At 46.4% G+C, this 22,458-nt stretch overlaps 1 protein-coding gene across 1 annotated transcript in view; it reads right to left on the reverse strand.

Moving 5' to 3' along the window:
* Positions 1-251: 251 nt before the first annotated feature.
* Positions 252-22,458, reverse strand: part of col28a1a (collagen, type XXVIII, alpha 1a) — a 321,284-nt gene continuing 299,077 nt past the window's right edge. The window contains exons 36-37 of the mRNA XM_072509076.1: positions 13,099-13,136; positions 252-1,039 (exon numbers count right to left, since the gene is read on the reverse strand). Coding sequence (XP_072365177.1) covers positions 13,131-13,136 — 6 coding nt within the window. The 3' untranslated portion in view covers positions 252-1,039; positions 13,099-13,130. The remainder of the gene's footprint in view (positions 1,040-13,098; positions 13,137-22,458) is intronic.

Genomic DNA, 22,458 nt, shown 5'->3' on the forward strand with positions numbered 1-22,458 from the left:
AATTAGGGATGCACAGTAAAATGGTAGGTTAGCCAGTGATGCCCAAATTCCGTAAAGGAATAATAAAAAAAAAGCTGCTGCTGAAACCGAATGGTAAATCTATCAATCAGGCCCACTTGTATCAATATTGATACGGCCTAGTCATATTTTACTTAGGATTGGCAAATAAGTCGACCTTCTCAGCAATTAGAACTTGATTCACTATCGTCCTCGGAAAGAAAGACAAAAATTTAGCCCACTGTACCACCGAGTCACATTTGGAAACGAGACATAAATTTAAGCTTTATTACTACATTTTATGTTTTTACAGAAGAGCAATGAGATTATAAATTCACATTTAACTGTTGTACTGGGAGGTAATACAGTAACAAACATTGACCAACCATAAAAGTAATGATAGTGCTGTACTTTGCACAGCATTGTTTGCATTTCACAAAATGTTGCCTTTGTCTACATCTGGCATTCACCCAGTTATTGAACAATTTAAAAGCAAAGTTAATCAAGCAGTCAGGAAATGAGTTGGACATTCAAGAATCCTCCTGTGAAAAAACAATTATACTCTGAAAATTGTTAAACAAAAACATTATCCATCTAATTCATTTTGCTTTAAAAAAAGAGTTAGATCTAGCTGTATTGCTATTTGCAATATTGCGCATCCAACTTTATTTTTTCCTCACCACATTGTTTTGTTGATAACAATGTAATATAACAAAAGCAACTTCAAGAGTGAAATGTAATCAAAATAATGGTTCGTAAAATGTTACGTTGGATGAGGTATGTATAAAGACTGTTAACATTTTTTCCAGTTATCTGTACCTTGACATAGATCCAAGTTCTAAATTGACATAGGGCTAAAGTGAGTATCACAGAGGATTTATGTGAGTCCAATGTTCTGTTTCCTTCTGATGGTTAGAAGGTTGAACAGCAGTGTGTGTTCATATAAAAATAAGTGAGAAAACTCCAGGTGACATAATGACTCATACAAAAAGTGTAAAACAATCTGAAAAGGATTGAAATACTCAGAAGATCAGGGTAGTATCTGTGGAGAGAGAAATAGAGTTAATATTTCAGATTGATGACCGGTCATCGGTGTGATGTTTGTATGTCTTACTGCTAATTCTGACAAAAGGCCATCAGCCCGAAGCCTTGGGCTGAATTTTAAACTTCGGTTTGCATTGGTTGAGGTTTTAAAGTGTGAGAAATCTGTTTCAGAATCCAAATCTGCCTCCAACCCACCTATTTCCAGCTTTAACTGAAGCAAGTACACAGGTGATCCACCTGATTCGACCTTTGAGTCTTACTGGCATGCACGACTGAAATTTAACTGCAGCTCTCTAGGTTTCTAAAGTCCTGGGAAAAGTGGAAAATCCTCAAGGCGAGGACTTGGTCATTCAGGAGGTGAAGCCTTAACATACCTCCTAGATTGGGTGGCCTGCCTGAGGACCGCTGTGTTTGGGATCCCCTCGCTTCCAACATACGAACATGCAACTTAGGAGCAGGAATAGGTCACTCAGCCCTTTGAGCTGCTCTGCCATTCAATAAGGTCATGGTTGATCTGATTATAAACTCAGCCCCACATTCTGCCTTCCCTTGCTAACATTTGACTCCTTGTTCATCAAGAATCTATCTAGCTCTGCCTTAAAATCAACTCTGCTTCCACTGCCTTTTGAGGAATTGAGTTCCAGAGCCTCACGACCCACTGAGAGAAATAAATTCTCCTCACCTCTGTCTTAAATGAACGATCCCTTATTTTTAAAGAGTGACCCCTAGGTCCATATTGTACTCTCCACATCTACCATATCAAGATGCCTCAGGATCTTAAAGGTTTCAATTAAGTCACCTTTTTCTCTTCTAAACTCTAGTGAATACAAGCCTAACCTGTCCAAGATTTCCTCATAAGGCAACCCGTCACGTCCCTGCCCAACTGGAGGCACAGCTGTAAATTAGGCTGGGGACTGATTACTGACTATGGAATTAAAACCTCACAGCGTGGGAGGGAAATCCAGGTGGGCTTCCCTCGTCTTTCTGACAGCCCTACTCCCTGTGGGTCAGAGAAATTTCTGCTTATTAATACTGTTTCTCTTTCCACAGATGATGCCGGAGTACTTCCAGACTTTTCCATTTTTAGTTCAGGTTTCCAGCATGTTCAGTGTTTTGCTTTGTAAAAAAATCAGTCTGGGTTTACCTGTTGTGGAGGGTACAAGAACTGGAAAACATGGGGTGGGATTTATTGGCTGTTCATGCGGTGGGAAAATCCAGTCCCACGGCGGCACATGGGTTTCCCGGCGCCAACGGGTGGAGTTAATGGGAAATCCCATTGACCATGGCGGGAGCAGTAGATCCTGCTGGCAGGCCATCTCAGCCGCCGAAAAACACGGCAGGGTGGTCGGTAAATCCCGCCCCCCTTTAGTATGTGCAAATTATCATGGCAGATTTTTGCACTACATGTAGAATTATATAAAAATCCAATTATCAGGTAGGTTGTCCGTCTGTACACATGAGGGTTTATTAACAAATCCTGAAAATTAGCAAATAAATTGTGATATCTGACTTTAAAATTCATTTTTCATTAACAAAGGAGTTAAATTAAGATGCACCACTGACACTTGTATTCTTCCAAATTGTATTGCTAAATGTAAATATTCTGCCTCTACAATGTTGTATTAAAGTTCTCAATTATTAGAATTTCCATATTTAGTGCTACTTTTGGTCTACAGTACACCCATATTCAGACCCCAAAGTCCAAATCAAAGTCTTCAGTTAAATGGCCTTTATTGGTAATTATCATTTTTGTAAAGTAAGGAATGTTATATAAATAAATTTAGATTGAATAAAGTAAAATATCAGTACTTTCAAATATATATGAACCCAGAATAATAATTTTTGATGCTCCATTAATTTGCAAAGTGCTTTAAATTAAGATTAGGACTATAAAAGATGGAAAAAATAGGAGAAGGATATATAAATCAGACACTTTGATCTTGCTATCATTAACTCACAAACATCACAGTATTAGTGACTGCAACCTCTCACAATGCCATGAACACAGATGCTCCAATTGAAAACTCTTTTGTTAATATACTCCAACATCACATTGTCACAGGAATTTTGACCCAGGGTAGATTTTCCCAATCCTTTCTCCCTGAACACATCAGGCTGGATTTTCCTGGCCATGTGGAAATGGTGTGCGGGTGGGGTGGAGAATAAAAGGGAGCTTCATTAGGCTATCTCCCCAAAACATTGGAGGATGAGAGAAAACTAGCGAGAAATATAAAAAGAGACAAGTAAAAGCTTCTACAAGTAAATAAAAGGAATAGAGTAATTAGAGTGAGTGTTGGTCCCTTAGAGAGTGAGACTGGAGAATTAATAATGGGAAAAGAGGAAATGGCAGAGGCTTTGAACATATATTTTACATTGGTCTTCAGATAGAAGAAACAAATAGCATTCCAATAATAGTACAAAATTAAGGTGCAAAGGTGAAGGAGGAACTTAAACCAATTATCACCAGAGAAAAAAAGGGAATGCTGGTGGAACTTAAAGCTGGCAAATCTCCATGGACCCATTGGCATGCATCCTAGAGTCTTAAAAGAAGTGGCCACAGAAATAATGGCATTGGTCATAATCTTCAAAAATTCCCAAGAATCTGGAAAGGTCCCAACAGATTAGTAAACAGCAAATGTAACACCTTTGCTCAAGAAAGGAGTGAGACAGAAAGTGGAAACCTATAGGCCTGTTAGCTTAACATCTGTCATGAAAAATGCTAGAATAGATTATTGAATAGGTAATAGCAGGACATTTAGAAAATCATAATATAGAGTCACTTTGTGAAAGTGAAATCATGTTGAACAAATTTATTAAAGTTTATTGAGGACGTACCAAGCAAGGTAGATAAAGGGGAACCAGTAGATGTACTGGTATTTGGATTTTCAAAAGTGATTTGATAAGATGTCATGTAAAAGATTACTGCACAAGATAAGAGCTTATCATGTTGGGGGTGATATATTAGTATGGATAAAGGACTGGCTAACTAACAAGAAACACTGAACTGGGAAAAATGGGTCATTTTCAGGATGGCAAACTGTTACTTGTGGAGTGCCATAGCGGGCTATTCAGGGTTGAGCTATACAGATTTTTCATTGACAAGGGAGCCAAGGTTTATGCGGGGCAGGCAGGAGAGTGGAGCTAAGGCCACAATCAATTAACCAGGATCTTATTGAATGACTGAGCAGGCTCAAGAGTTGAATGGTCTACTCCTGCTTCTATTTCTTATATTCTTATTATTCCCACCTACGACGGACTTCCCCAGGGGCAAACTGGGAACAGAGTCAGTTTCCCACTCCACAGAGTTGGGAAAGCAATTAGTTCAATGAAGACTCCTCATAGAGGCCATTTTGCACCGATGTTGGTATTTTACCGATGTAAGAGTGACCTCCTGCAATGTGCAGAGGCCACTGGATCAATTGAGGCAGCCTCCTAACAGAAATTTGGCAAGCTGTTGGAGCAGGAGACTCCATGACATAATGATGGGGCCTTGTGGTTGATGCTGCTGGACCTGCTGCGATTGTCCCGTATTTTCTGTTTTTGTTTCTGATTCCAGCACCCGCAGTAATTTGCTCTATCCATCTGTTTGACTGATCATTTATGTAATTATAAAGTTATATACGTTGAAGATAAATCAAGATAAAACTGTAAAAGTCATATTGAAAGGGTTGGTATTCAGTAGATGTAGCATCTGCTGCAGTGTAAACTCCAACTTCCAAAATGGCACATCTTATGAAACAGCCAACTCCAGTGGCTGAGTCAAAACACTCTCATCCTCCCTACATTCATATCAATAACCCTCCCTGTAAACTGCTTTACCTTAAGCCTTGTCAATGTTTTGTAAACCATTTAGAGCACAAACTTTCAATACAGTTTGAAACTTTATTGACTAAACAGGGAATATACAGAAATTAAGTATTTAAGTTGATTTACCCAATATTACTACTGTTGAATTGTTAGCGAGTCACTCTTTGGCACTTTGGATGGACTTCAGCAGGAAGTCATTCCTTATTTGAAAGCAAATTTTGGAGCTAATTTCAGATCCGACAAAGCATTGATCAAAAATTATTTTGCAATTTTCAAGAAGACTGAAACAGTTTAACATCTTAAGTTCTAAGGTGTCCTTTTGTGTTAAGTTTTATTCATAAGGAATGTTAATAGGCACCAGAAATACAATTCTCAGTTGCTGAATTGTAACACATATGTGCTGATGAAATGTGCTCACTGTAAATAGCTTCTTTGGCACCAGTCCAACAAATTCAAACATTGTGGTTACTTTCTAAAATTGCAAAACAGAACTCTATTAAAAAATGGAAATTACAATAATTCTGATAAAATGCATCGACTGGAATGTTATTCGTTGTATTTTACAGCAAGATCTTGTAAGGAATTTCATTATTGTTCACCAAGTTGCTTACACACAATGTTAATTGTGATCAGTGTTTGGAAAAAGTCATCAAGTGTGCCTCCTTTAGTTGTAGTTTTGAACCATGTTAATTATCTGGGGCGAATGTTACCTGCACTCCTGGATTTGCACTGGTGCAGGTGCAGCACACTGAACACCACATTCTGAGCCATCTGGAGAGCTCAATTGTTAATTCTAACCATCAGAATATCATTAGCATTATTGATTCATTGTTTTTGTTCAGTGTCAAACAGTACAGCCCATGGAAAGTACAGTCAGTACAGAATGGGGACTTTTCAATGGCTCATAAATCGATTTATTTAGTCAAAGTCTATTTGTATCCTGTTAATTTCTAACTGCATAAATCTATTAACATTCTAATATGCGGTGTGTTTCCTAAATGTTTGAGGTTACTCAGGCTTCTTAAAACACAGTTCTAAATGGCATTTCTATTTTATTTCTGCATTTTCAACCATTAATTATTAGTTATACTATTTGCTTTTTCATACAATTAGTGTGCCTGCTTACCCAGATGGTTAATTACATAACTATGTAATTCTCAAAGAAAATTACATTTCTTAAACACCTTATCATGGCTCTCATAAAATGTTGCAAAGCTCTTTACATAAGATTGGGTATGTTGTCCAGTTCATGGTGTTCTGTTGTTTGCATACAATGATGCCCGTAAATAACAATGGCTGAAAGTCTGTTAAGCATTTTAGGGATGTTGTAGGTTACAGGTATAATTTATGGCCAGGACATCTGGAAAATTAATCCTTCTTCTTTGAACAATACACTGAGACTGTTAACATCTACCAGTACCAGCATTGTCTAATTTTAATCCAGCACATTCTCTGCGCTGCACCAATGTGTCAGCCTAGTTCTAAATAATATGCTCAAGTCCAGATGTGTGACATATGTTCATCATCCAAGCTGAAGACAAGAATACTATCAATTGAGTCAAGCTGACACTTAGGTCCCATTATTTATGGAGAGACGGGGGAGATGAGGGGTGGGCGGGGGGGAGACGGGGGAGATGAGGGGGGGGGGAGACGGGGGAGATGAGGGGTGGGTGGGAGGGACACTTTTACTGACCAAGGAAGTTGGAAATGTAGGGAATCCAAAACTGTATTTAGAGGCACATCTTGGTCTGTATTTTATCTCTGGGCAGGTTTGTTACGGTGGACCAATAAACTGCATCTGTCTCGAGAACTAATTATACGAGGGATTATTCCACAATCTGTCATTCCTCGTGGACCAGGGCTCAAGGGAGCAGATTTTGGGAAACTGCAGGCAAACAACATGTCATTTTCTGCCCAATAAAATTAACAGGACAGAAAATCATGGACTATGCACATGAGATTTGTTGAGACGCCACTAGAAGCACCAATCACAGAATCAAGGAAATATTATACTTCCTCAATTTCTCCATTAACTTCCTTAATTTTACCTTGATGGGAATCTCATATCGAGTCATTGAATAATACAGTGCTGAAGCACGTCATTCGGTCCAGCAAGTCTGCAAGTCGTTTTCCTCGTCAACGGCCCATCTAGTCTAATCCCACTCTCCTGCTCACTCTGAGTATTCCTTAATATTTCTCTTTTTAGATCAAGTACCTAATTATGTTTTAAAGAATTTACAGACTCAGTTTTAACAACAGGTCACTTACTGGAAATTTAGTAACATGCTCAATTGTCATCTGAACAAAGGCACAGGAAGAGCCTTTGAACTCCTCAGGACTATTTAACCATTCAGTTACATCATGGCTGATCTGTATCTCAATTCCATTTACCCACATATGTACCACATCCCTTTATACCCTAACCTAAAGAAAGCCTGGCAGTCTTGGAATTTAAAGTTTCAATTGACCTAGCATGGGAGTCTTTTGGTGGAGTGAGTGCCAGATTTACACTACGTTTTGTGTGAAAAGTGCTTCCTTTTAAATGGCCTATCTCTACTGCCCTCTTTTTCTGAATTCACCCACCAGAGGAAAACTACCCTTTGAATCCTTTATCATTTTAAAACCTGGGACGCAATTTAATGCCCTCTTTGTGTCTGCCAGGAACCGTGCGAGCCGTTTCGATTGCAGAAGCAGCCTAAAACGGGAACCTCACCAAGCACCAAGTGGTTTGCGAGGTGCGGTGAGAAAACAATAATCATCAATTAAAGCCAATCTCCATCTCATTAAAGAGATGGTTGCCCAGGCTTGAACGGGCTCGCCAGCGAGAGGTCCCTTGAGTGACAATTAGTACTGGTCAGTCCACACAAATGAGGACCAAGGTGGCACTGCCAGGCTGTCAGGATGCCAGTGCTATGTTGGCACTGCCAAGGGTCCAGGTCTGAGGTAATCGATGCCCAAGAGAGGATGGATGATGGGGAGTATAGGGGGCAGAGGTTGAGGGCTGGCATGGGTGGCCTCTGGAATGTTGGGGAGGTGCAGGGTGGGTGTCCTGGAAAGGGGGGGGGTGCTGAAAGGGAGCCCAGGTTGGTCTGAAAAGGGGGTTCTCAGTGATCCCACGGTGGGGTTTCCTCGCTGGGGGGTGGGGGGGTACGCCCATGTGTGTGTGTGTGTGGGGGGGGGGTGATACTGCCTGTGGGTGGGAGTGTGGGGGACCCTCAAGCTCAGTCAGAGATCGGGGGATCCTCTTCCTAAATGGCGGCCCGATCTCGGAGGAGCCAATCTGGCCAGCGAGCTCAGCTCCTCAGTGCTGAAAATAATTCTGAATGTGGGCTAAACCAGAGAGGAGCTCGCTAAGGCCCAAAAATTAACTAAGTGCTGTCTGACAGCGGTTAGGAGCTCGCCAATGCAGCCGTTGAGGAGATCGCAGGAACCTCGCTCGCTACTGCAATTAAAGCTTGTCCCTTTAAATCGTGCTCCTGAGTTAGATTACCTCTCAACCATCTAAATACAAGAGAATAGAAACCAAGTTTATTCAACCTGTCCTCCTAACTTAACTCGAAGGGCAGGATTTTCATGCCCCTGTCAAGGTGCATTTTCTACCTGCAGGGGTGGGTCGTATTCTGTCTCCAGCGGGATCCTCCAGCCTTGCTGATGTCTATGGCGTTTTGCGTGGCTCGCCTGTCCTGCTGCCAGAGAACCTGCCACGGAGGGGGGATCTTCTGGGCCCGTTGGCAGGAAGGGCTGGAAAGTCCGGCCCCCAGTTTTCATATTAATTCTGGTGAATCTGTCCTACACCAATCTATATTTCCTGAGATTCAGCGCTCAAAGGTGAACTCCAAATAGGATCCAACCAAAGTTCTGAAGTTTTATAATTCCAGCCATTAGTTTATATACTTAGGATGCAAGCTGTAATTCTTTAAGAGACTTGAGATACAATGAGTATTTTCACTGGAAGAAGATAGAGGAAATTTAATGGAGTTTTTTTTTTAAATATGAAAAGTTTTGGATAGGGTGAACAGGGGAAAACCATTTCCTCTGGTTGGAAAGTGCGTAACAGAATGTTATTAATTTAAATTATCGATAAGAGTAGAGAGTTTAGGAGAAAAATGTTTATACAGTGAGTTGTTTGTGCAAAGGAATATCAGTTACAGAGAGGGTTGAGATAAATGCTTGAGCCACAGGAAGATCTGGAGGTATGAGGAGAGAGTGGGATTAGTTCAAGATTTCTTTGGCAAAGAGCTGACACGGACATGATGGACCAAGTGGCCTCTTCTATTCTGTGAGCTTCTATGAGAAATGAGTTGGAAAATGGGCTTCAAGGCTCTCCACTAGATGTGGTAAATTGGAAAAATATTCATGGTTTCATATTTTCTGAGACATGGATGAGCAGATTATTAAAGTTGGTCAGTGAGGAATTAAAGGACATAAATATTGAATGAACAAGCCTGAAGGAATAATTAAGACCATGTAATATTTTCATTTAATGATATGGATTATCACGGGGATAAAAAAAATGTCATATTTGTTAAAACCTTGAACTGGAAACTATTAACCTGTCTGATGGCTGAAGTATAAAGGATAGAGGAAAACAAAGCAGAACAGGCTAGTTATTGACTGTCATGCCAAGGAAGGCAACTGATCTGAGATATATAATGTAGAACGCAATATGAATGAAGCATTTTGAAATTTTGCTCGATTTGTCTTTCTTCATAAAGACAAATGGGTTAGCTTGATTACAAGATAGCCCAACCCTCAGCAACATTGGCTGAATTTATTCTCCTCACGTCTGTGACACGCTGAATCTTCCTCTATTCAGGGCCAGGGACCCAGGTTCAATTCTGGCTTCAGGTAACGTTCTCCCTGTGTCTGCGTGGGTTTCCTTCGGGTGCTCCGGTTTCCTTCCACAGTCCAAAGATGTGCAGGTTAGGTGGATTGGCCATGCTAAATTTCCCCTTAGTGTCCAAAAAGGTTGGGGTTACTGGTTACAGGGATAGGGTCTGGCCGTGGGCCTGGGTAGGGGTGGCCTTTCCAAGAGTCGGTGCAGACTTGATAGGCCAAATAGCCTCCTTCTGCACTGTAGAGATTCTGTGATTCTATTCATCAAGATCTCCCTTACTATCCAGCTACATTTTAGGTTTATCTTTTATGAGACAGCTTTAGGTACCCATGATATCCACACTTACACAAGGAATGGGAAGAGGGTGTGTCAGATTTGTGGTAACAGGGTTGTCGGACAAGGTGAAAGGGTAATTCTTCGAAACAAAATTTCCATGAAATGTAGTTGATCCTAAAAGAACATTTATACTTTTGCTAGGAAAAGTGGCAGAAGAATACCGATACAAATAAATTAACAGCATCATGACTCGTAAGAAACAGAGGTACTCTTACCCCAGTTAGTAAAGATCGATCACTATTTACTGATTAGAAAATTAATGTATACATCGATCATTTTGGACTTATTTACCGGCCACATTATGGGAAATTCAAAAATATAAATTTTTTATGGGTTAATACCGAACGTGAAATCATAGAGGTGATTTTAACTGTGCAAAACTGGAAATGGGCATTTAAAATCACCAGTAGGTGCGATGTACAGAGGTCCTGCTCTCTTCCCGCAGGTTCTTGTTTTTTAAATTTGCCCTGGCATAAAAGTCGGAAGTGAGTCAGCCATGCTTAGTGGGCTCGACTTGCAGCCATTTAACGGCCATTGAGCTTAATCAATTAGCTTGGGTGGGACTTGCACCCCATCCGAGAGGAAGTCCTACCTGCTGGGCAATCAAATAGTCAGCAACTTCCTTGTCCCATCAGCGCCACCAGGCATAGTGGTCATTGCTGGACTACAGGCAATCCCAGGGGAAGTGAGCCAGGGTAAAAGAGGATCTTGGAGGCTTGAATGTTGGCAGGCCCTGGTGAGGGGGTCCAGATGGGTGGGGGGGCCAGGGGGTGACAGGTCAAGGGTAAATGCAGAAGGAAAGGGGAGTTCATACTTTGGGGGACTTCACAGCTTGTGGGTGTTCACACCTTGGGGAGGGCCTCCATTGGGTACAGGGCACCTTAAAAGGAGGCACCCCTTCCTTGGACGCTTGGAGCTGGCCTCCCCCACTGTGTAAAATCCCCGTGAGGGTGGCACTTAAATTCTGGCCATAGGAACAGGATTATGTCATTCTGCCTTTTGAGCCTGTTTCAACATTCAATTTATGGCTAATCTGAATCTGAACTCCATCCCTTGCCAGAGAATCTCAAAATTCCAAGGTAGATTCTTGGGCTCAGTTTTAATTCTTACACACTTTGTAGAGAAAATGTGAGACCAGGTGCGTGATTATTTCCTGCCACCCTGCTGCCATTTTACACTGGGAGCAGCCTTAAATATTCAAAGATGATCTTTCCACATCCATCTGTGAGGAAGTCCCAATCTGTTTGGCCAGCAGCTTTGTAGTCCCAACAGCATCAGGTTTAAGTGGTGGCTACTGCTTGGATTACAGGCAGTCCCTGAGATTGAGTGATGGAGCCTGGACTTCAAGGTAAATCTGGGGTTTGGATGGGTCTGTCTGGCAGACCCCACTGAGGGAGTGAGGCGGATGATGTGGGTGGGGAGCCAGGGTAGAGATGGCAGGAGGGAAGGGTAAAGTGGGGGTATGGTCATGGGGGAGAGTGCCTCTTATCAGCACAAGGGACCCACCCTCAAAGGAGATTCCTCCCCCCACTCTTGCCCAACAGCAACCCACACAGTGAAAGCTGCCAGGCTTCCCACCTGGCCTCTGTCTTCCCTTGCTGCAGGTAAACTGACAACAGAAGTGGAATGAGGCCCCTAAGTGATCATTAATTGGCCACTTAAGGGCCTCAATAAGCTTAAGGACAGGCAGGCTTCCTGATGCCTTCCTCACCCACTGCAATATGGTAGTCAGGTCAAAGTTGGGCAGGACGGTGGTGGGAAGGCCACATTCTTTATTATATGAGCAGTCCACCTTCAAATGTGCTAGTGGAGGGCTGTAAAATCCTAGATCTATTCTAACTTCAGGTCACATTGTCTTCTTCTTGTAACTTCCCAATTGGAACAGGATAGAATTGGGTAGGAAGTGGCTGCCAATCCCTTCATTCCTGATAACAAGAAGATTAGTTTAAACTGATATAAAATGTTAGTCAGACCATACTTAGTATAATTTGCACAGTTCTTAGTCTCCATATTACCAAAAGGATATTGAGGTTAAAAAAAAGACTTATCAGGATGACACCAGAATTGAAAGTTTCTAACAATGACCAAAGAAATTAAAAAATGCTGAGGTTGATCTGTTAGAGGCCTTTTAGCTGTGAAAGGTTGATGTAGATTTGTGGCAGAGTCCAAAATTGGAGGTTACAAATCTAAGGTAGCCATGAATAAATTCAAGAGGCAAGTCAAACCTTTTTGCCCCCAAAGTGGCCAAGAGCGAGGAATACACCATCACTTGGTCAAGTTGAGGTGATTATCGTAGATGCGTTTAAGGAGAAGCTAGGTTAGGGTATGAGGGAGAAAGGAACAGGAGGATATAGCTCGGGTTAGGTGAACTAGTGTAGGAGGAGGCATGTGTGGCGCATGGTCCTGTCGGGCTGCATCTTTCTGCACTGTAAAATTCTATGTAATTCTGTGTAACCGGATGGGAATACAAATGACCAGGAAGTCTGTGGGATAATATGGGACAATTTTACTCTTTGGGTAGAGGTAAATTCCACTTACAATGTCTTCTTCCTTAAGTAAAGATTGATGCTGCTAGTCTGGAAGGAGACAATAAATCAGCACAAGTCCCGAAAGACGTGCTGTTAGGTAATTTGGACATTCTGAATTCTCCCTCTGTGTACCCGAACAGGTGCTGGAGTGTGGCGACTAGGTGCTTTTCACAGTAACTTCATTGCAGTGTTAATGTAAGCTTACTTGTGACAATAAAGATTATTATTATATTAGTATAATTAATACTTGTATGACTTTCATTGTATTTTGTTGAATGATTTATCAGTTTTTTTTGCCAATGTTATGCGTAGAGAATGGATTAGGTTATGATAAATATTTTTTTTACTAATTACTGTTCATTTTTGAATTCAATTTTCTTTCAGTTGAATTTTGTACTGACTGTAATCATTTCCATAGAACACTATTCTTTCCAGTTTGTTAGGATATACTACACAGAATCACTAAACTACAAATTGCGGGGGTGTTTCATAACCGAGGAAAATGCTGGCTTTTCTCCAGATGACAAAGATTCTTCTCAGTGCCCTCACCTATTAATCCCTCGATCGTGTACAATGGTTGTTCACTTCTGTAACAAAAAAAGTAATGAACCATTATTGGTATACAAGCCCAAATCAATAATCTGATCTGATCCCACCTCCAAGTTAAAACACACATCCTTGTATTTATGTTCTTCCGTGGCCATGCTTCTCCCTATCTCTAAACATTTCACCAGACCCCGGGAGCTAAATTTCCAGAACATTGTATTCCAGTAATTCCCTCTTCTTGCACCCCAACGTTGGCCACTGTACCTGAGCTGTCCATGCCTGGATTCTGGAATTTGCTTCCCTGACCTTTTTGATTCTGCACCTCCCTTTCTTCATTTCGGACTTTCCTTAAAACTCCTGCCATTGCTCGCCTCATCTGATTCTTTAGCACAGGATCTGGTTTTCTTTAAGCCTCTGTGAACCTCCCTGGGATGTATTTCCACAAGTCATTGTTCTTGCATTGTATGAAAACAAGCTCAGGCTAGGGAGTGATTCTATTGTATGTTAATTAGATTAGATCCCAGATATATTGGACTAAAGTCTCTGCCCCTCAACGCTGGAAACGCAAATTGTGGTCGGGCGGAAGAGAATCTGGGCGGGATACTCTGACAACCCGGCCGGGTCGGAGAATCGGCAGGGGGAGGGGGGGCGTGAATCCCACCCCCGCTGGCCGCCGAATTCTCCGGCACCGGAGATTCGGCGGGGATGGGAATCGCGCCGCGCCGGTCAGCGGCCCCCCCCCCCCCCACCCCCCCCGGTGATTCTCCGGCCCGCGATCTATGCAGGTCCCGCCGGCGTAAATTGGACTAGGTCCCTTACCGGCGGGACCTGGCGGTGCGGGCGGGCTCCAGGGTCCTGGGGGGGCACGGGGCGATCTGGCCCCGGGGGGGTGCCCCCATGGTGGCCTGGCCCCCGATTAGGGCCCACCGATCCGCGGGCGGGCCTGTGCCGTGGGGGGCACTCTTTTCCTACGCACCGGCCATGTCAGCCTCCGCCATGGCCAACGTGTAGGTGAACCCCCCCCCGCGCATGGATGACATCAGCAGCTGCAGCCGCTCTATGCGGACCCCGCCGGCCGGCGGAGTCCCTTCGGCTCCGGCTGGTGCTGTCCCAGAGGCCTTCCACGCCAGCCGGCGGGGTGCCAACCAATCCGGGGCGGGCCTAGCCCCTAAAGGTACAGAGGATTCCGCAACTTTGGGGTGGCCCGACGCTGGAGTGGTTCACACCACTCAGTCCCACCGGGACCCCCCCGCCCGGCCGGGTATGGGAGAATCTCGCCCCACGTGTCTGGCCAAAATAGAGGTTGACGCCAGCCGCTGAACCAAATGGCATGCTCCGGTCCTTCATTAGTGGCGACAGTGAGATTTGCGCTCCGCGCCGGCATACATAACCAACATTTAAATTAATTTGCATTTCAATAGCAGACTGGACCCAATATGCTCCGGGCCTTCGCTATTCTCCGTCCCTGTCAGGCGGAAGTCATGCAGGCATGGGGACTGGGCGCCATGGCTGCTAAGGGTGAGAGAAAAGGTAAAACGTAAAATGTTGCTGGGGGTGGTGGGGGAGGGGGGGCGTGGCAGGTGGAGTAGAAGTAGTGGAGAGTGACCTGGCGAAAGCTTTGTGGGTTTAGTGTCCCCCCCTCAGGATTGCAGTGGCCTGTTCAGGCTGCCATTGCTGCAATGTTTGTTTTAAATGCACCCATTTGGCACAAGTTACAGGCCCCTGGCTGCTCACTCTGCCGACTGCTCATTGTGTCCTGTAAATTTTCACAGAGCCTCTGGTCGTCTGGAAGTCCACCCAAGCAGCCCCTCTGGAAATCTCAGACCCCAGATATTTAAAAAAATTTATTTAGTGTACCTAATTGATTTTTTTCCAATTAAGGGGCAATTTAGCAAGGCCAATCCACCTTTGGGTTGTGGGGGTGAAACCCACGCAAATACGGGGAGAATGTGCAAACTCCACACGGACAGTGACCCAGAGCCGGGATCAAACCTGGAACCTCGGCGCCGTGAGACAGCAGTGCTAACCCACTGCGCCACCGTGCTGCCCTTCCTCAGACCCCAGATGACCCATAACTGGGATGTGTGTGGCCAAGTTCAATTAGTGACACACCAGGTGCTACCAGTCCTCAGTGCGCTCATCAGAAGCGTAGTCCCACTGCAGGGGAAGCAGAGGAATACCAGAGCTCACCCCAAACAAAGGACACATGCACTGTGGCCTTTGGCACCCTCCCTGGCACACTGCCTCTCTCAGGGCAGAAGCCTCACCAGTGACACTATCAACTAGTCCACTCCACAGCATGTAGCCATCTAAATTGGCCAACTCCCGATTTAAAATGGCGAACGGCAAAGGCTGATGGGAAAGTCAGCCAACAAGACAGAAACCAGCAGGTGCAGGTTTGCTGTGTATTAAAACTCTGCAAAAGGCCAGACAACATCGGTACAAGCGACCATCACCATAACAATGTAGCAGCCATCTGCAGACTGATGAGCAATCCCCGGGAACAATAAGTAACATTTTGGACACACAAAGCAAAGCCAGACTCCTCGGCGCCAGCAAGCGCCAACACAAAGGAGGTGAACGAGCACCTCAAGACCCCCCATTGATCAGGGAACCGCTCCAGTATTGGAGAAAATCGAACCAAGCGATTGGGACAAAGTCCAATCACTTGGGACCAGGTACAGGGTCCGCCCCGAAAGGTGGGAAGCCCCTGGGGACTATAAGATTTAAGCCCCAAGATCAAATTGCTCTCTTCATCTCTTTGTCCTGCCCAGGTCACCCAGCAACACAAACCAACATTGATCGTGACCGGTGCAGTGACTACCGAACAAAGTAAGTCTTAATTCAACGCTCGCTACGAGATAGGCGCTCCTAGCTACCAATCCGTACCAACTTCGAATCCCACAGACTCAGAACCCGAACGAAAGGCCATGGGCGGGATTCACGACTCCCACGCCGAAGTGGCCGCGCCATCGTGAACGCCGTTGAGGTTCACGACGGCACGGAACGGCCCCGGTCCCGACCGATTCAGGCCCTGACAGTGGGCCAGGATCAGGGCCGTGTCATCTACATGTGCCAGGCCTTGTCGCCCGCGTAAAAGCGGCTCCGCATAGATGACGCGGCCGGCGCCGCATAACGGGCGCCATCCGCGCATGCGCGGCTTGGCCGGCGCCAACCCGCGCATGCGTGGTTGCCGTCCTCTCTAAGTCCGCCCCGCAAGAAGATGGGGGACGGATCTTTCGAGGCCGCGGAAGGAAGGAGGTCCTCCTTCAGAGAGGACGGCCCGACGATCGGTGGGCACCGATCGCGGGCCACCCCACATTCCAGGTGAAGCCCGGTGCAGGATCCCCCCTCGCCCCCCCCACAGGCCACCCCCCCCAGTGTTCACGCACCGCCCACGACTGCAGCGACCAGGTGTGGACGGCGCCGGGGGGAACCCGCTGTTTTGGCCTGGCCGCTCGGCCCATCCAGGCCTCAGAATAGCGGGGGTGCCGGAGAATCGCCATTTTGGGTGTCTCCGGCGATTCTCCGGCCTGCGGCCCGCGAAACTCGACTGGGCCGTTCCCGCCGCTTGGGAGAGCGACCCCGGAAATATTGGCGGCCCAGGCAATTCTCCCAACCGGCGTGGGAGTGGAGAATCGCGCACCATTTGTTCCCCTGACCTGGTGGGCCAGTCCGAAGTTAAGTATAGGCCTGTCAGTTGTAGAAGTAGCTTAGATGTAGAATTTGTGCATGAGTAGCAATTACTGTGGATAATAAATGTGCTTTGATTTGAATCTTACTAATCGGTGTATTGGGTTATTAATCATTACTCAGACTTGAACCTCGTGGCGGTATCATAAAGATACCTGGCGACTCGAGAGCAAATGTAATAAAACAGAGCAATTGAACCTACGGAAAGTTAGCAACATTATTTGGCGACATCTGACGGGACCCGATCTAGAAGTGGCAAAACCACTCCGGGAGAACCCAGAATTTGAATTAGTGATCCAATTGGGAACAGAAAATCACAAAGGTTCAAGCAGTTCGGATCCATCCTCATAATTCGGAAGTGTGTGTATGCATGCGTGACTAACAGGGCGATAAGGTAAAACTGATAGATTTTTTGTCGCGACAAAACTGTCGGGAGTTTGTACTATGGAAAGTAGCGAAAGCTGTACCCGTATTTACAGCACCGCCTTAATACCCCTGTCCCAAATTTGAAGAACAGCATTCGGATAGAAAAGATGGCAATGCAGGCAATGCAACGCCTCATGAACCCAGAGGAATTTGCGGTCGCAGCGACCAGCAGTAGTAGAGTGGGACAATGTCCCATTTGGGGGGAAGAGATCAGGAAATATCTCAAAGAGAAAGGATGGCCCCTTTGGAGTGAATTCTGTGACAACAAGGAATCAGGCCCCGGGAGTATAGGACATACTTGGTGGGAGAACCTGAGCGAGATCCACAAAAAGAGCTTAGGGAAAGCTCGCAAGCCGATGGCAATCGTGTCCTGCTTGGCACAATTGCGAGGCACAGAGGAGGTCATTAGGACGCTCCGGAAAGAAGTAGGGGGTATACATCGAATGAGTAAGGTCGATGTAAGCGAGGTAGAAAGAGAGAACTTAGAGTTAAGGAAGAAGTTGGCAGCAAAAGATGGAGAGGTGGAGGATGCCAAAAGGGCACACCAGTCTTGTCTGGCACACTTTTAAAAAATGTATATTTTATTCAAGATTTTTTGGCCAAACATAACAGTACGTAGTGTTTCTTTTAAACAACAATAAAGCAATATAAATAACAGTGGCCAGTTTTAAACAAATAAATAAATAATATATGAACAGAAACAAAAACCAAACTAAATGGCAACTGCCTTTTCAAAAATAAATACTCTCCAAAGAAACAATCCAACAGTCCAATATACATTACCTAAAACAAGTGCCTATACATATACAATGACATCCCTGAGAGTCCGTCCGATTCCTCCGCTCCCCCCCTCCCCCGTGGGTTGCTGCTGTTGTCTTCTTCTTTTCCATTCCCTCTATCTTTCTGTGAGGTAGTCGACGAACGGTTGCCACCGCCTGGTGAACCCTTGAGCCGAACCCCTTAGTACGAACTTAATCCGTTCTAACTTTATAAACCCTGCCATGTCGTTTATCCAGGTCTCCACACCCGGGGGTTTGGCTTTCTTCCACATTACCAATATCCTGCGCCGGGCTACTAGGGACGCAAAGGCCAAAACATCAGCCTCTCTCGCCTCCTGCACTCCCGGCTCTTCTGCAACCCCAAATATAGCCAACTCCCAGCTTGGTTCGACCCGGACCCCCACCACCTTCGAAAGCACCTTTGCCACCCCCACCCAAAACCCCTGTAGTGCCGGGCATGACCAGAACATGTGGGTGTGATTCGCTGGGCTTCTCGAGCATCTCGCACACCTATCCTCTACCCCAAAAAATTTACTGAGCCGTGCTCCAGTCATATGCGCCCTGTATAACACCTTAAATTGTATCAGGCTTAGCCTGGCACACGAGGACGATGAGTTTACCCTACGTAGGGCATCAGCCCACAGCCCCTCCTCAATCTCCTCTTCCCATTTCCCTTTCAGCTCATCTACCATGATCTCCCCCTCGTTCCTCATTTCCCTATATATGCCCGACACCTTACCATCCCCCACCCATGTCTCTGACATCACTCTATCCTGCACCTCCTGCGTCGGGAGCTGTGGGAATTCCCTCACCTGTTGCCTCGCAAAAGCCCTCAGTTGCATATACCGAAATGCATTCCCTTGGGGCAACCCATATTTTTCCGTCAGCGCTCCCAGACTCGCTAACGTCCCATCTACGAACAGATCTCTCAATTGTGCTACCCCTGCTCTTTGCCATGTTCCAAATCCCCTATCCATTCTCCCCGGAACAAACCTATGGTTATTTCTTATCGGGGACCGCACCGAGGCTCCCGTCTTTCCCCTATGCCGTCTCCACTGCCCCCAAATTTTCAATGTAGCCACCACCACCGGGCTTGTGGTGTATTTCTTCGGTGAGAACGGCAACGGTGCCGTCACCATAGCTTGTAGGCTAGTCCCCCTGCAGGATGCCCTCTCCAATCTCTTCCACGCCGCTCCCTCCTCTTCTCCCATCCACTTACACACCATTGAAATATTGGCGGCCCAGTAGTACTCACTTAGGCTCGGTAGTGCCAGCCCCCCCCGTCCCTACTACGCTGCAAAAATCCCCTCCTCACTCTCGGGGTCTTCCCGGCCCACACAAAACTCATAATACTCTTCTCGATTCTTTTGAAAAAAGCCTTCGTGACCACCACCGGGAGGCACTGAAACACAAAAAGGAATCTCGGGAGGACCACCATTTTAACCGCCTGCACCCTACCTGCCAGTGACAGGGACACCATGTCCCATCTCTTAAAGCCCTCCTCCATCTGTTCCACCAACCGCGTTAAATTAAGCCTATGTACCCCAATTCTTGGCTATCTGGATCCCCAAGTACCGAAAGTCCCTTGTTACCTTCCTCAACGGTAAATCCTCTATTTCTCTGCTCTGCTCCCCTGAATGCACCACAAACAACTCACTTTTCCCCATGTTCAATTTATACCCTGAAAAATCCCCAAACTCCCCAAGTATCCGCATTATCTCTGGCATCCCCTCCTCCGGGTCCGCCACATATAGCAACAAATCATCCGCATACAGAGATACCCGGTGTTCTTCTCCTCCCCTGAGTACACCCTCCACTTCCTGGAACCCCTCAATGCTATGGCCAGGGGCTCAATCGCCAGTGCAAACAATAACGGGGACAGAGGACATCCCTGCTTCGTCCCTCTATGGAGCCGAAAATAATCAGACCTCCATCCATTCGTGACCACGCTCGCCATCGGGGCCCTATACAGCAACTGTACCCATCTGATATACCCATCTCCAAAGCCAAATCTCCTCAGCACCTCCCACAAATAATCCCACTCCACTCTATCAAATGCTTTCTCGGCATCCATCGCCACCACTATCTCCGCTTCCCCCTCTGGTGGGGGCATCATCATTACCCCTAGCAGCCTCCGTATATTTGTATTCAGCTGTCTCCCCTTCACAAACCCAGTTTGGTCCACATGAACCACCCCCGGGACACAATCCTCTATCCTCGTTGCCATTAGCTTGGCCAGAATCTTAGCGCCCACATTCAGGAGGGAAATAGGCCTATAGGACCCGCATTGCAGCGGGTCTTTTTCCTTCTTTAGGAGGAGCGATATCGTTGCCTCTGACATAGTCGGGGGCAGCTGCCCCCTTTCCCTCGTCTCATTAAAGGTTCTCATCAGTAGCGGGGCCAGCAAGTCCATATATTTCCTATAGAATTCAACTGGGAATCCGTCTGGTCCCGGGGCATTCCCCGCCTGCATGCTCCCAATCCCTTTCACTACTTCCTCCGTCTCAATCTGTGCTCCCAGTCCCGCCCTCTCCTGCTCCTCCACCTTAGGAAATTCCAGCTGATCCAGAAAGCACATCATTCTCTCCTTCCCATCCGGGGGCTGAGCTTCATATAATCTTCCATAAAATGCCTTGAACACTCCATTCACTCTCCCCGCTCCATCTCTCCCTCCTCATCTCTCATCCCCCCTATCTCCCTCGCTGCTCCCCTTTTCCTCAGTTGGTGGGCCAGCAACCTGCTCGCCTTCTCCCCATATTCGTACAGTACACCCTGTGCCTTCCTCCATTGTGCCTCTGCATTACCCGTAGTCAACAAGTCAAATTCTACATGTAGCCTTTGCCTTTCCCTGTACAGTCCCTCCTCCGGTGCCTCCGCATATTGTCTGTCCACCCTCAGAAGTTCTTTCAACAACCGCTCCCTTTCCCTACCCTCCTGCTTTCCTTTATGTGCCCTAATAGATATCAGCTCCCCTCTAACCACTGCCTTCAGCGCCTCCCAGACCACTCCCACCTGAACCTCCCCATCATCATTGAGTTCCAAGTACCTTTCAATACACCCCCTCACCCTTAAACACACCCCCTCATCTGCCAATAATCCCATGTTCATTCTCCAGGGTGGACACTGTTCTTTTTCCTCCCCTATCTCCAGGTCCACCCAATGTGGAGCGTGATCCGAAATAGCTATAGCCGTGTACTCCGTCCCCGTCACCTTCGGGATCAGTGCCTTTCCCAAAACAAAAAAGTCTGTCCGTGAATAAACTTTGTGGACATAGGAGAAAAACGAAAACTCCTTACTCCTAGGTCTACTAAATCTCCAGGGGTCTACTCCTCCCATCTGCTCCATAAAGTCCTTAAGCACCCTAGCTGCAGCCGGCCTCCTTCCGGTCCTGGACCTCGATCTGTCCAGCCCTGGGTCCAGCACCGTATTAAAATCTCCACCCATTACCAACTTCCCCACCTCTAGGTCCGGGATACGTCCTAACATACGCCTCATAAAGTTGGCATCATCCCAGTTCGGGGCATATACTTTCACTAAGACCACCGCCTCCCCTTGCAATTTGCCACTCACCATCACGTATCTGCCCCCACTATCCGCCACTATGGTCTTTGCCTCAAACATTACCCGCTTCCCCACTAGTATAGCCACCCCCTGTTTTTTGCGTCTAGCCCCGAATGAAACACCTGCCCCACCCATCCTTTGCATAGTCTGGCCTGGTCTATCAGTTTCAGATGCGTCTCCTGCAGCATAACCACATCTGCCTTAAGTTTCTTTAGGTGTGTGAGTACCCGTGCCCTCTTTATCGGTTCCCACGTAGCCGTATCTCCCCCCAACGGCGCCCTCCCGCCCCGACCACCCCACCCCACCCCATACCAGCTCCCCCTTCTCCCCAGCAGCAGCAACCCAGTTAACCCCCCCCCCCCGCTAGATCCCTCACTAGCGTAATTGCACCCCCCATGTTGCTCCCAGAAGTCAGCAAACTCTGGCCGACCTCGGCTTCCCCCCGTGACCTCGGCTCCCACTGTGCGAGGCCCCCTCCTTCCTGCTTCCTGTTCCCGCCATGATTACCATAGCGCGGGAACAAAGCCCGCGCTTCCCATTTGGCCCCGCCCCCAATGGCCGGCGCCCCCAGCTCCTCATACTCCCTCCCCCACGACATGGGGAAGAGAGAAAAGTTACAGGGTCGCAGGATTAACAACTTGGGAAATCATCTCTTCCCCCTTTTCCCCCTCTTCACCCCACATATTCGCCCCACCACTTTATACCAAACGTTCTTTTTCTAGCCCGCTTATTCCAGTTTATCCTCAACAATAAATGTCCACTCCTCTTCTGCCGTTTCAAAGTAGTGGTGTTTCCCTTGATGTGTGACCCACAGTCTTGCCGGCTGCAGCATTCCAAATTTAACCTTCCTTTTGTGCAGCACCGCCTTGGCCCGATTAAAGCTTGCCCTCCTTCTCGCCACCTC

This window comes from Scyliorhinus torazame, chromosome 6 (assembly GCF_047496885.1).
Source record: "Scyliorhinus torazame isolate Kashiwa2021f chromosome 6, sScyTor2.1, whole genome shotgun sequence".
Lineage (NCBI taxonomy): Eukaryota > Metazoa > Chordata > Chondrichthyes > Carcharhiniformes > Scyliorhinidae > Scyliorhinus > Scyliorhinus torazame.